We start from the raw sequence: 14492 nt of genomic DNA, 5'->3' as shown, positions 1-14492 counted from the left end.
TACAAATACTATTTGCTTATCTTTACTAACCATTTGGTTTTAGTTTTGGATAAACGGAGGAATAGAAACTCTCTGCTAGGTTTTAATGCATTGTCTTTCCTTTCCTTCACTTTTTTCTGGTAAAAAGTTTATAAGAGCAGAACAGGCAGAAGTGGAAATGAAAAGGAGAGAAGGAAAGATGGGTGAAAGTAGGGGAGAGGAGGATAAAGACAAAGAAATGTGTTAAAGAAAGACCAGAAACTTATTTAAAGAAAACTTAAAGTGGGAGGATTTTTTAAATTGATTCTCTGGTCTCCATATCTCTAATTCTGATAAAACAGGCAAACAGACTTGGACTTACCCATAGTGGTGTTGTGTTTAATTTCTGAAGAGCTTGTTTATAGACTGCAGAACATTTGTGTGATGTTTATAAAGGCAAAGAAGTTTCTGTAGGAAATACAAAGACATAAACAATTACTTTCAAATTATGTTCAAATTCTTTAAAAGGAAGAGAAACACTTCAGAATAATAGGAAAAAGACAATATATATATATATATATGTAAAATACAATATATATATATATAGATATATATAACAAACATCTTTCAATGGAGTGGGGAACTCTGACCTGAAAAACACCTGCATAATACACACACACACACACATACATATATATATATATATATATATATATATATATATATATAGGCTGTTTGAGCACTCTCTTAATTGAGCACTTTCAACTTGCATTGAAGGTCAAATTTTATTTTCTAGAAAGTGCAACTTCACAACCGTGACTGCAGACCGGGGAAGGAGCCACCGTTGAATGGGGTTTCATTATTTACATTAACACTGTTTTTCTCTTGTATCTAATGTAGGCAGGAAACAGGATGGGTATATCACTTTCATTTCATAAGTTCACTATAAAACTGATAGGAGGTCAAAGCACACTCTAAATGTGTGTTGGGGTGCATTAAACTTTGAGTAACAAAGTTGCTACACAAACCTGCTATCCCAAGTCCTAAGAGTTTTGCAACAATTTTTAGGAGGACAAGAAAGGTGTCTATAAGTGGTTTTGAGAGTGGTGTCTTATATAAGTAACACATATAGTTCTGTGATCCCTCTACTCATGTTGTTCCTTATGGTAGTACAGCATCAAAAAGATGGAAATATATGGTTGTACAGCATCAAAAAGATGGAAATATTCAAATTTTTTTTGTGCAGAATCTGTGCCACTGCCCCAGCTCTTGCTTTCTTCCTCTTTTTCTAATCCAGTAGCATACACTCAAACAGGCCAGCTGAATTAAAAATGCAATTTGCCTTGTGGTTATTTAAACTGCCCAGATGTAAATGTGTTTTTTGGCCAATATTGTGCTTAACCATCAATCAATTAAATTGTCCACTTCTGTTCAGCTTAATTTACTTTGTTACATTCTTGCAAGCGGCAACATTATCGATGAGCTATTGATGAGCCACGTACAAACGATCAATACTAACAAGACCATGAATTGTGTACACGTTGTAAATTTTTCACTCAGCAGTATGTGAGTGCTAGGGGCTGCTCTCAAGTTATTGCGTCACCACCGCTATTGCATTACTGTAAGTTGACACTTTGTACACAATGCTGTAAACTGCACTGCTTCACACAGAGTTGATTCCATTCTACTCGACTACCGTTTTGCTGACATTTTATATCAAAAACAACATAAAATATTTGAGTTAAAATTATGTTATCTTACAAAAATGCTGATAACATTTATTACGCTGATGATGACTCATGAGTCTGAAACATCTGTATGTAGAATAATAAATAAATGGCTCCGTCATATTAGTCTGCATTGATACTGTAAACCATTAGTTATGATGTACAGTTGGCCAAGGGGTATAAGTTATTCATTTGCATTGTTTCATCCACTTATTTAAAATGAGGAACACATTTTCTCTTTTTTTTTAATATGGGTAATGTGATGGAAGTAAGGCAAGTTAAATACTTTCTGCAGACCTTTTATCACATTTAACAAATACAAATATATATATATATTTTTTTATTTTTTACTTATTATTACAGTATTATTACTGCCGAAAAGTGGAAAACCTCTTGGCTTATGGGATAGCTACACCACATATCTCAAAAAACTTCAAGCTGCCCCTTCAGAACATGCCCCATATGAGGCATGTGTCATACGTGGCTTTCGTGGAATATAAAAAAAGGAAGAATAAAAGAAGGAAGGATATGGTTGCACCCGCTGTTGAGTTTGTGACAGAAAGAAGGAAGCTGGTATAGTGCAGGAACTACTGGTATCGAATTGCTGAGGCATTGAGGGATCTTCAAAAGTAAAGATAAGTGTTTTTTTTTTTTGTTTTTTTTTTTAAAGAAAGTTACACATTAATAGAGCTTTGCTGCTTTATCAAAGGAACATTAAATACTGCATTTGGAATATTCATATTTACCATGTGCAAACAGCAGAGGGCAAACTCTAAGCATAAGTACCAATTTTCTGGTCATTCATGTAACAGTATCAATTAGAAAATTCTCTTGAATGGGTAGATGAGGTTACACAGTGGGCCTGATTTATTAAAGCACTCCAAGGCTAGAGAGGGTACACTTTCATCAGTGAACCAGGAAAGGATTTCTTAAAAGTAATTTGTTAGATGTTGGCAAATGTTTTCAATCCTGGACCAGATCCATTCCACGTTTGTTGGATCACACAGCTTCATTGATGAAAGTGTATCTTCTTCAGCATTGGGGGGCTTTATTAAATCAGGTTTAGTGAGTGCAGCATGGCTCACAGGAAAAGAAAAAAACATTTCCTCTCTCCTAGCAGCTTTATGTCAGGGGGCTATTCCATTCAAGCATTTGGTGGAACACTTAAGAGTTGGAGGGTCATCATTTAGACTTAATGAGAACATAAGGCTTGATGTATTAAAGCTCTTCAAGGCTGGAGAGGATACAGTTTCAAAAGTGAAGCTGGGTTGTCCAGAACCCTGGAATGGATTTCTTTAAAGTAATCTATTTGCTAGCAAATGTTTTGATCCTGGACCAGATCCATTCCAGGTTTGCTGGATCACACAGCTTCACTGTTGAAAGTGTATCCTCTCCAGCCTTGGACAATTCTAATAATCATTTTCTTTGCACTGCATTTACACTGCTGTCAGTCTTACACTGTGAACAAGAACACTTGTTCACAAGAGGAGGAAAAACTAAACTGATTTATTTAGTACACTGCTTCTCCTTTACTATCCAATCACAGGTTATGGCAGACCAAGAAAAGTGACTGGAATTATTTTCAATTGCATTTCAAGATTGAATGAACATAATGGCAAGTCCCAATTAAAACATAGCAGATATATGTACACATTTATTTTGCCTGTGTATTTAAATTGAATGTTCAATTTTTCATTCACTGCAATGAATATGACAGCACAGATTTAGCAATGCACACGCAGTTGAGTAAGCTCTGTAAAGACAGGAATGTGTCAACTGGCAAAACCTGAACCGACTGTTGTAGTACTGTTGTCTCGGTAACACACAATGCTATGTTTCTGTAGAGTCTAACACAAATCCTTCCCCAAGTTTTCCTGATCCTTCCAAACCCAGGGAACTTTGTGTCATATTAGGACAAACCAACTGACAGGACTCCAAGCCAGAACCAGGACGCCCACTGTGAAAAAGTCAATAGCACAAAGTTTACACAACTTAAAAAGGTAAGGGTTCAAAAATGTATATTTTCAGGTCCCAGCATGTCCTAAGGACAAGAAAAATGAAATTTTTTTTTTAACTTGCCTGACAAATTATTCCTCCTGACAATGTCCAGAAACATTCACATGCATGAGATTCATCTCCCGATCCACCCATAGAGAGCCAGTCATCCTGTGTCCCCACATTCCCAACATGGTTGTCATTTACTCACTATCATTTATGAAAATAAACAACCCCAAACAAAATTCCTTCCAGTGCCAACAGGGATCCATTCGTAACATGTACAATGAAAGCATTTCATATATGTGGTGTTTTAAAAAATAGAGAAAAAAGTTACAAAAAATGCGTTTATAAATCCAATGTTTATACAGCTTGCTTTTTTATGACTGTTCATAGACAGCAGAGGGCACTTGCATACATATACAGCAAAGACAAGAAGAAAACCTATACTAGATGTATTAACATGCATTAATTCTTCTGAAAATGCTATTTGTGCTATTTGTCATACTGTTACTGTTTCTAGGGGTTTTGGTACTTCCAGAGTTTACAGATTTGGATCCCTGATTTTCCACTGACTGCTTTTTTGTGATTTTTTGTGCATCAGTGACTCAGAAGGCATTAAAGCAACATCCATGCAGCACAACAAACTACGGCTTGAAATCTAGCAGAGCACCTGCCAGATATTACATAAGGAAACAGTATAAATTAGAAAAAAGTGCATGTTGAACATGACTGGTCTCTCTCATACCCACATATAAATATGTATTTTCTCTTAAATTTCAAATAGGTGGGTAAAATGCCTAAATTTAACAGGGAGGTAAAAGAAATTAGGTCATTAGAAATGATGACAGCTTTCTTGATGAGGTGGCCTTTTCCACACAACGAGGGATAGAGACACTTGTAATAAAAATTAATAATGTCCCTTTTACCAGGGACATTTGGGGAAGTCAATAAACAATAAGATGAGCTAAAGGACACTTAGTTGACTGTATTTCAAGAGAACACTGTGATTTTTGTGACTGTTTAATAATCTGAGAAGGGTAAAATGTATTTATTTCCAGTACTTGTGCAGATTTACAATCAAAAGCATGCAAGTGTGACTATGGCTGGACCAAACTACACTGTTGGCAATATCAACCTGTTCTTCCCAAATCATACAGTTGGGTTACTTTATTAACAACTTTGTTTATTAGTTTAGTTTAATACTTTGGAAGAGTAGGAAGTCTAGCTTATTACAACAAAGAACTGCTGTTAGGAAGGGCTGGAAAAGGAGAGAGCTTTTGTATGGAGATTTTCAGTAACCAATACATGCAAAATCTGGCATCATATGTTTGCAAATGGTCATAAACTTTAGATGTTTTTAAATAATATTCTTTAAATGTCCTTAGAATAAACTGTTTTGGATAGAATTGGGAAGGGTTGGATTTTTTGTTAGGTTTCTACTGCAGTTTATACTTCCATCTGACCATTTCTGACCTTTGTTATCAAACAGGTGGTCATGTCGGTATATTTTTCCTCTAGTCCTGTTTTCCATTTCTGTTACAATGGTCCCCAGGCTAAATATTGAGATTAGACCTCACAAAAGAGACACAACAGGAATAAAGTATATTAGAGGTTCTAAACTTTCTCTTCTCTACTTTCCTCTTTAGGGATTTTCACAAATGTAAATGGTTTATTAAGAATTATTCAAAACAAAAAAATTTTATATATATATATATATATATATATATATATATATATATATATATGCCAATATCAAACACCCATTTCAATGGTCTCAAAAGATTCGTACTATAAAGCTCTCTTCAGATTGCACCATTTACCTTAATATAGTGATGGATTTGGGGTTTCTCGCAGCATTGAGGGTGAACACATTCTTTTTTGACAAAGGAAACACATTCCTCATTAAACCCTTGCCAGGTTGCCACCACATCACTCAGAGATGGACAACAACCTTTCTGAAAGTCAATTACTTCTTACTGCTTTCTTTGGTACACTTATAATACATTTTTGTATTACTAAACTATCAAGGCTGTCCCACTTGTGTTTCCTTTGCCTGATTTTTTGGGTATACCTCCTCTCTCTTTTAATATAGCAACCTACCTTTCATGCAAAAAGAGGTTTATCTCAAAGATTGAATGTGTTTCATAACAAACAATAAAAAATCACTGCATTGTGTTGGATTATTCTTATTTGGATTCGGGTTTAATGTTCTGAGAATAGGTTTTTTTTTTTATGTCTTTTGGTTGACCAATGAACCTTAATAAAAGTAACTGTAACTATGTTGATCTAAAGAACCAAGTGACTAATGGACCTAGAAATAAAATGTGCAGCTGACTGCTAACATTTTCCCCTATAAAGTGTTGTCTAATATCTGCATTTGCTTCTCTACCCCTTCTAATCCTCATATAATCTTTTTACATTATAGACCAGGTATGTCGAACCGGAAAAAAGATGCCAACATCCACACTGTGATGATTCAGCAGACATATTGGATGAAGGACACCAGTGAAGAGAAGATCCTAGCAATGGGTGCAATCCAGCTAGGAAAAGTGGTGGAACAAGTGGAATATTATGACACAGACTTGTATGACCTGGCGGTCAAAGAGATGTGGCTCAGTAAGATAGGGCGAGAATGGAAATTGATAATGGGTAAGGGTGCTCAGAACAGCCAGAACAGCCAAGGTCATCTAAACCATGAGGTTATGCAAATATTTAACTCAATAGGAAGCAACAAACATAGCACAAAAACATTTTCAAAACCCTCTGAGAGGCAGAAAAATGATTCCATAACTGATCAAAATGGAAACAGAGAAACTGTAGATCAAGATGGAAACAGGATAAAGGTGCTAACCTGTTATGCCATAGAACAAGAAAAAGAAATTATAGACTTCTTATCCCATGTTTTACATGTCCCAGGAGAAACAAGCAACATAGCAATGGAGGATTTTCTACAAGCAGCTGGGATTCAGAGATACGTCACCAATAGCAATATCACCCAAGAAACCTTCCGACTGCCAGGAGACTTCACAATTCTGTTAAAGACAGAAGGGACCACTAGTAAAAAGACAGCAATTATCTCACTTGATGTGGATATTGAAAATGTGGCTCGAGGATTTCAAAGAATGGAACAGTTGGCCAATGAGCTAGACCTCCAACTTCAAAGTGTTTAGTGAAAAGGTGATCTTGAATTTTTTCTCTGGTCGGTTGCATTAAGCATAGATATCCAAAAGTCAATAGTTCTCAAACACCTGTGCAGTTTGTAAGCATATTCATGACTAATATCTGCTAACTCCTGAGGTTCTACCATGGACTAATTTTAAGGATAAACACTAAAGAGGTTTGTGTAATACACAACCACAGCTTCTAGCAAAAAAAAAAAAAAAACAGAAAACGAATAAAGATAAAATTCTTAGGGATAAGGTAGTTTAGGTAAACCAGTAATTACAATGATAAAAACCTGCAGCATCTTAAAAACAGCAAAGCCATAAAAAAAAGATAGAGATATACAAGAAGCATTTTACTGAAATTGAAATTTGGCTGTAATGCTAGAAAAAGGATTAAGAAATCCAAAACTCTGTGGTTGTCGACAAAACAGAAGACTAAAAACTTCATCTTGTTCTTGTGATGTCTATGGAGATTTCCCTACAGATCATTTTAATTTCTAATTGTGTCTCTGAGACAGGAAGTAAAGTAACATCTCCACAATGCAACAAAAAAAAAAAGGCTTTGAAAGGAGTTTTAACCAGCCTAATTAACTTTATATATACCTAAAACCGATGGTACACACCAGAAGTTACACACCAGTTATTTACTAATATTTTTTATTTAATTGTAGGAAAATATGAAATTATTGAAATCCCAACTCTAGTAGAATGAGTAGAGTAGAATGAGCTCTATACTTTGATTGAAATACCTCTGTGATTTATTTATTGAATTGCACTTTACTGCAAGTTTGTAATAAAAGGCAAAAAGAAGAAAACCTGTGACTCATTCCCATTTAACATTTTAAAGACTCACCTTTTGCATGACTTCACATTTCATTGGCTTCTGTGGAAGGCAATATGCATATTTAATATAATAAAAACAGTTGCCCTTTGTACGTTCACAATAAATATTTTATTATCCTCAGCTAGGGAGTCAGCCAGGGCACCTTTCCAGAATTACACAAACAGATTTTTAAAAACATAAATAGAGTAAAGCCTAAAACAGTGTAACAATCAAAATATTTTGTATTCAGATGTTTTTTTTTTCCCCAACAAAAAATAAGGCAAACAAAGAAGTTGTCAATTGCATTTAAAGACCAATTTAAGCCCTATTTTAAGTTTCAGAGTAGGGGAATACTATGAAACTGTATCTCCTCAGTTAATTGGGTCAGCAAATCATTTTAACTGACACCATGACCAAAAACGTTTTATTTAATTCAAATAGATGATTTTAGGCATCTGATAGGATTTGATTGGATCTTGTGACCTCCCCCTCCCAGCCCCAATCTAGGACAGGTGCAGAAGGGCTTTTTTTCCTGTAATGGAAAACAAAGCTGATCTCCAGGCAAGCACAGTTGAGTATGAGTTTTTTGTTTTGGTTTAGTTATGCTTTAGGTCACAAATTGTTAATGCACATTCTATATATTGCTTATCTATTCAAAAATTACATTTATATTAACATTTTATTTAAGAAGATCCAGTTCCAGAGCTAGAGATTTTCTTACTTTCCTTTCTGCTTTCTTTGAAAGTTTGAATATCCTCCCCCCCCCCCCCCCCCCCCCTCTTGCAGTGGTCCTTACTCCTATATAAATTGAACATAGCTAACAGGACTCTTTCATATATTCATACTGCAAGCAAAGGGATTACAAACAAGTAATGATATCTGTTTTATGGCAAATGTTAAGCAATGTTGTTGTCATCAATAGACCCTATAATACACAAAGACACACACATTTAAATATCTATACATACTGTATACATGCGCTAACATGTTTTAAAAATGCATGTGTGAATGAGCCCTTTTAACAACTATTTCAGTTTTAATACAGCTTTGCTGGCTGGCATCTAACTCTGCACCTAGCAAGCAGGCCACTTCTAATACAGATCAGTTAATAAAAAGAATGAATCATCAAATAAATTAAAGTATTGTATGCGAGAGTAAATCACAGCCTACAAACAATAACTGTGTTTATACAAATGACTCTTCTGCATCCCCGTAAAGGAGGTTACAGCCCGTCTATATTGGCTTGTGCTCTAACATATAACTTGCTTATAAAGCACACTGCCTTGCCACTTTGCTCAGAATAGCTGCTGGCAGAGTCAGGGTAACTGGACCCACCAACCAAGAAGAGACAGACCCAGACAAGACCATCTGCTGACTGTACCAGTGTGACCATCAGATCTACAGGTTGTCATCTCTGACAACTGTGCAAGCATAAGTCATGCTAAGTGTGATAAATAGTAAATCATTATGCAAGTACACTTTCCAGGCCATTGCTGGCAGTTGGACAAGAACAAGTGTTTTAATTAGTTATAATTACAAATCATATGCATATTAAAGAGAAATTATAATTTAAAAATCTAAAATTTTATTAATTATTAACATTGGAAAAATTATTACTGCAAATAAATATTTCACACATATTTACACAAAGCCATGCAAAGCATTTTTAACAACCAGTTCTAACAGCAAGATGATTTGCAACTTTTTACCAGCAGACCTGGGAACGTCCACACACGTCAGTTACTCACAGACTTCCAAAAAGCAAACAAGCTGCACTGAAAAGTCTTCATTTAAATTTTGGCAAAAAGGAAAACTATTACATATGAGTCAACAATGTTGCAGGGCAGACAATGCAGAGATCTGATTACCATTAAAGCTAGCATTGTTGTAAAATCAGCAGTGAGAATTGTTTTTTTTTTTCTACCTTTGTTTCTGCCCTTGTAAACCTGTACTCTAGGCATATATAGACAAAAACATGATTAACCTAGTTGCATGTTCAATGAATGTATTTTTAAAGAAAACTGGCAAAATGTATTTTGTAGTTTTAATAGTTGTCTCCTATAACCTCTTGCACCACAGCAACTAGGAAAAGGTGGAGAGAGGTGGTGTCTTCAATGCAACAATTGGTATTAGCCCACAGTGGGTGAACATGCAAGACCTCATGAATGTGCTCCTGATCTTTCCCTGTCCAATCAAAAGACAGTGGTGGGTCCTGAACAAAGCTTCACAGCTCAGTAAGAAGTGAATCCAGGACATGTATGTAATTTAATTCTTCACAAAGTGGTTTGGATAGAGTTCTGCTTTAATACTTCTACTGCTCATCAGAAAGCTGTATGGGGCATAAGACTTTAATGTTGATAATATTTTCCAAACCCATAGAAAACTTGTTTTTATTTTGCTAATGTTATCAGTGCAGAGTCAGACTGGAGGGAAACATTTCACAGTAGTAAGCTGCTGTATGTCCAGGCTATTTTCTGTGTTAGGGAGTCCTGGGGGAAATTACACATTACAGCCTAAAAAAAAAATTGTAAACATTAACATTAGGGAAAATTATGTGTGCTTAGTGAGAGTGAAGAGTGGGCAGTGCTAAAATAATCCTCCCTGATTGTTTTAGGTAGGATTAGAGAAAATACAACTAAACCCAGCTGAATACATGCATACAGCCTACAGATTATGACTGATTAGGCTGAATAAAAAGGTAAATCCTATTTACAATCCTTATCAGCACTGCCTATAATGGGCAGAGGTAACACCAGTTCAGGTGTGAGCCGGTGATACATTTGGCTGAGTTTGTTCAATGGTGCCAGCTGTTGTAGAGCTGTAAAACCTGCACATACATGTGCAAGTAACAGCTGACATGTATCCTCCTTAGTTATGAGCTTCTCAATCTAATAGAATTTCAGCTATAAATCGACAGATTTGAATTTGACAGATACTGGCAGGGTGGGAAGTTTCCAATCACCAATTACAATAGCAACAATGTTTTGAGAGTTATCCATGGGCAAATATTTATTGCACTTTCAAATCCTGGACAATATGTGAACAGATTTTGCATATTATCTGTACTGGAAATGCACATTTTGCTACAGATTACATGCATGTATGCATCCTAAAGCTCGACTCCAGGCAATTGATAATTGGTTTTACCTGGCACAGGTTTGTATTATTTTTTATTCAGTCCTGAGATTTACACAGCCTTGCCACACCGCGCATTTCTGCCTGGCGGGTGACCCGATCTTCTGCACTTTCACTTTAGTTAAAGCTTGCAGGAATAGGGTGAAGGACCAGCCTTTTCTTCTTCATGGTGCACTTCTGCCCTTCTTTCTACCACTTTTTATAAAGATTTTTAAAAATATCTCCCTATCAGAATGCTGTTTTGCACTGTAATACACCAAACTGGCTTCTTATGCAAGAGTCAAATACTCAAATTCATGTTCTTACACTGCAAACATTTAAAATTTAATTTGCTGATATATTAATGATCAAGCCATATAATTTGCACTTTTTTATCTGCCTACAGATCATCTCTAAAATGGACCTGTAAAAAAAGTACAATTAAAACTGCAGGTTCTGAGATTGATATATCAATCTTGGTTTACATCCCAGATACCTTTGCAACCACTATCTCCATACAGGCACAGAGAGACTTTTAAGGCTGCTAAAGATCCCTTATGGGGGGACTGATTAAGCTGCTGAAGATCTCTTTAAGGGAGTGATTTTTCAGAATAGATCTTTCCCCTAGTGCAACAACAGGCAAACGAAGCCTGTTCTTGCGCTAAGCCCTCTGGTTGCCTGTTTTTGCACAGGGAGAAAGATCTACTCTGACGAATCGCTCCCGTACTTAAAAAGATCTTCAGCAGCTTTACCAGTACCCCATAAGGGATCTTTTATTTATTGTTTAACTTACTATAGGAAAAAAAAATATTTGGTTGTTTGTACAAACCCAATAAAAGCTTTCTATGGAGATTAATAAAGCAAAAGAAGGGGAAAAAAAAAACATTTAAAAACTGCAATTGTTAAAACTTGTATATCGAGAACCCATACTTCACATTCCATATGGAGTTTGTGGAGTAACAACACAAAAATTGACAACATTTTTACATACTCGACATTTATGCACAAACATTCCTGACAGCCAAATACACCAACCACATTGACTTACATGTTGGAATTTGACTGAACTGCGTGACAAGTGTAAAAATAACCAAAACAGAAACATCTACTGCAAGCTTTAAAGCACATTTCTTAGTTTTATACAGCAGGAAAGAGGTAGAGCCATTGCCACTTTATTTGGGGCCATCACTGGGAAATTTACTTTTACATATTCACAAATTGAGATCTCTCCAATGGGGACACAGATTGCAACAAAATACGTTTTCTTTAGTAAAATGGGAAGAGTAAGATCCTCTGTCAAGATATTTTAATTGTCTGTATCTTCCAAATTCAGTGAAAACCCTCCATTAGCTACAATACAGTTTGGCAGTGCACTGGCAAACACAAAAATGGAGCTTAAAGTAGAAATACTAAAGTTCCACTTTAAAAATTCGCAACCAAGCAGGTCTTTATTGCAGAAGGGGGCAGGCAATGTCCATTCTGCAATTGGCATTCCTACCTGCCTGATTGCTCTCTCATCTGTCAAAATTGGTAGCTAGCGATACCCAGAACATCCTAGCTTTCCCTGTGGTTGCCAGGACTGAATAAACCCCCACATGCCTGCCTGGAGTTAATTCATCCCGTTTGACCAATCAAGATGGTCAAAGGTTGGCACAAGTAGGAGAAGATGGCAAGGTCCACCACATAATGGGGACAGGTCATTGTAAATTGGGTTTAGTTCTGCTTTAAATGCTCTTCTTCGAATGCTATTTATTTGTTTGTCACTTACATGCATGCCTTCAACAGGCTGACATTAAGAATCTGCTAAATCCCTTTTCTGTTGCTTTGTATTGCTGTCAGCTGGGAGTTCAGTAAGTCACAGTTCACTTTGTGGGCCTCGATTCTGGAGACACTGCTGAGACAAACAGAGAGCTCTGGCTGTGAAATGACTTTCTAACAATCTAGTCTGTGTTTTTCCATGAATTGTCTATACAACAGCTTTAATTTGATCCTCATATGGGTTTAGTCGAAAGCTCAGAAGGTGTCTCTACAGCAAATCTACAAACCAATTCAGTGAGAAATGAACACAAACAAATTTAAATCCTGAAATACAGAGATCTTCTAGCTGTGAGCTCAATATTATTCTAGGCAAAGCCTGTATTTTTCTCTTTCAAATTTGCAAGAATATGCATACCTATAACACAAAATTAAACTTTAATAATTTTAAAAAATTACTTTAGGCTGGGTCTACACCAACCTTTTTAAAAACACATGTAAATGTTCCTATTGCATTTATATGCGTTTTTAAGCCCTTTTATTATGCCACTTTTTCACGCAGTTTTGACATGTTTACATTTTAAGTGCTTAAAAATGCCGAAAAACGCGGGAAAACATCGCATTGAAGTCAATAGAAGTGTTTACCTGCAATTTTGGGCGTTTTAACTTTTTAAACGTTGAAAGCAACATTTATTATAAAGCTCATAGACGTGACTTAAGGAAATGTCCTGGTGTAGATAAGCCCATTGGAATGCATGGGCATTTCAAACATGGACTTTTTAAGCCTCAGGTTAAACGCTTGGGAAAACGTCCGTGTAGACTAAGCCTTACCATTATAATTTACTTTCCACCGCCTTTGTGATGTCCGTGACACTTTCTATGCACTGTATATACAGCATGTTTTCATATTACAAAATATTGTAACTGTAAGAACAGCAGAGCAAGCAGGTCATGTCACTAACTTTACTGGGAAACAATAGGATTACTAAAAGTTTTCTAAACTATAGTACAGGTTCAAAAATCCAGCTACCTCCGGACCTGAGGTGTGCCGGATTTTTGAAAATCCTGGATTTTTGAAAGTTATATATGCTGTATATATTAAAATGAAATAGCACTAAAGAAAAAGCAAATTAAATTTTGTGTCAATCAGTTTTATTGAGTTTTCAGTGAAAAATAAACAAACATACATAGCAAACATTATAACATAAAGCACAGATATCTTTTTTACCCGAAACGGTAGTGGATCAGTTTGAACATATAGTACACAACCTTAATATAGCATATGCTCTGACAATCATGATAGTAAACCGTCAAAGCCCTCATGATACAGAATAAGATAAATCAACACAAATATACAGACAATAACAGAATTACTCAAAGAGGCACACAATATAAATGATGCTCTAACAAGTTTAAGCCGCCTATATTAATATATTTATGTAAATATCTTTTAACAAAGAACAATATTAATAAAACAAAACAAAAAACAAAAACAATGCAGCCCAGGGGGGGAGGGTTGGGAAGGGAATGGAAAGAGAGAATATACACCACACGAGGTTGGAGGAAACATAAAAAAGACCCTCAATACAAAGATAGCACCCTAAAAAACGTACAGGCCCATTAGGATAATTACATCTGGAGTCGAGGAGATTCTTTAAACCAATCCCATGTGGACCAAACTATTCTAAATTGTTCCATTCTGTCATCATCTTCCGCCACCAGCATTTCCATATGGCGGATTTTTTCGAGTTCGGTTACCCAGTCAGCTATAGAGGGAGCAACAGGTTGCCTCCACAATCTCGGAATAAGGACCCTAGCTGCGGTAAGAAAATGACGTAGGGCACCTCTTTTAATACTTTTAAGCGAGCCCGGGATCATAGATAAAAGAGCCACATTAGGGGTGTTGGGTACGGTAGAACCGTAGCAGTCATTAAAGATCTGAATAATCATATC

General features: G+C 36.0%; 2 protein-coding genes across 7 annotated transcripts in view; one reads left to right on the top strand and one right to left on the bottom strand.

Moving 5' to 3' along the window:
• Nucleotides 1–14492, bottom strand: part of RALGPS1 (Ral GEF with PH domain and SH3 binding motif 1) — a 380912-nt gene that overhangs the window by 325451 nt on the left and 40969 nt on the right. For 5 of the 6 annotated variants that reach the window (XM_072431079.1, XM_072431084.1, XM_072431083.1 and 2 more), the window contains exon 2: nt 341–426. The gene's annotated coding sequence lies outside the window, so the exon portion shown is untranslated. Of the gene's footprint in view, nt 1–340; nt 427–12552; nt 12656–14492 lie in introns of those variants that run through there. The other variant, XM_072431080.1, reaches the window with a different exon arrangement.
• Nucleotides 2118–7662, top strand: LOC140343822 (uncharacterized). The gene is made up of 2 exons (XM_072430703.1): nt 2118–3685; nt 6109–7662. Exon 2 carries the CDS (start codon nt 6116–6118, stop codon nt 6851–6853), a length of 738 nt encoding a protein of 245 aa, XP_072286804.1. The 5' UTR covers nt 2118–3685; nt 6109–6115; the 3' UTR covers nt 6854–7662.

The sequence above is a fragment of the Pyxicephalus adspersus genome, chromosome Z, assembly GCF_032062135.1.
Source record: "Pyxicephalus adspersus chromosome Z, UCB_Pads_2.0, whole genome shotgun sequence".
Classification (NCBI taxonomy): domain Eukaryota; kingdom Metazoa; phylum Chordata; class Amphibia; order Anura; family Pyxicephalidae; genus Pyxicephalus; species Pyxicephalus adspersus.
The sequence above is the reverse complement of the archived record's forward strand: the minus strand, read 5'-3'. Positions and strand labels throughout refer to the sequence as shown.

What these genes read in the sequence shown, in the direction of transcription:
- LOC140343822 (XM_072430703.1), top strand. Translation starts at nt 6,116, where the DNA reads ATGTCGAACCGGAAAAAAGATGCCAACATCCACACTGTGATGATTCAG.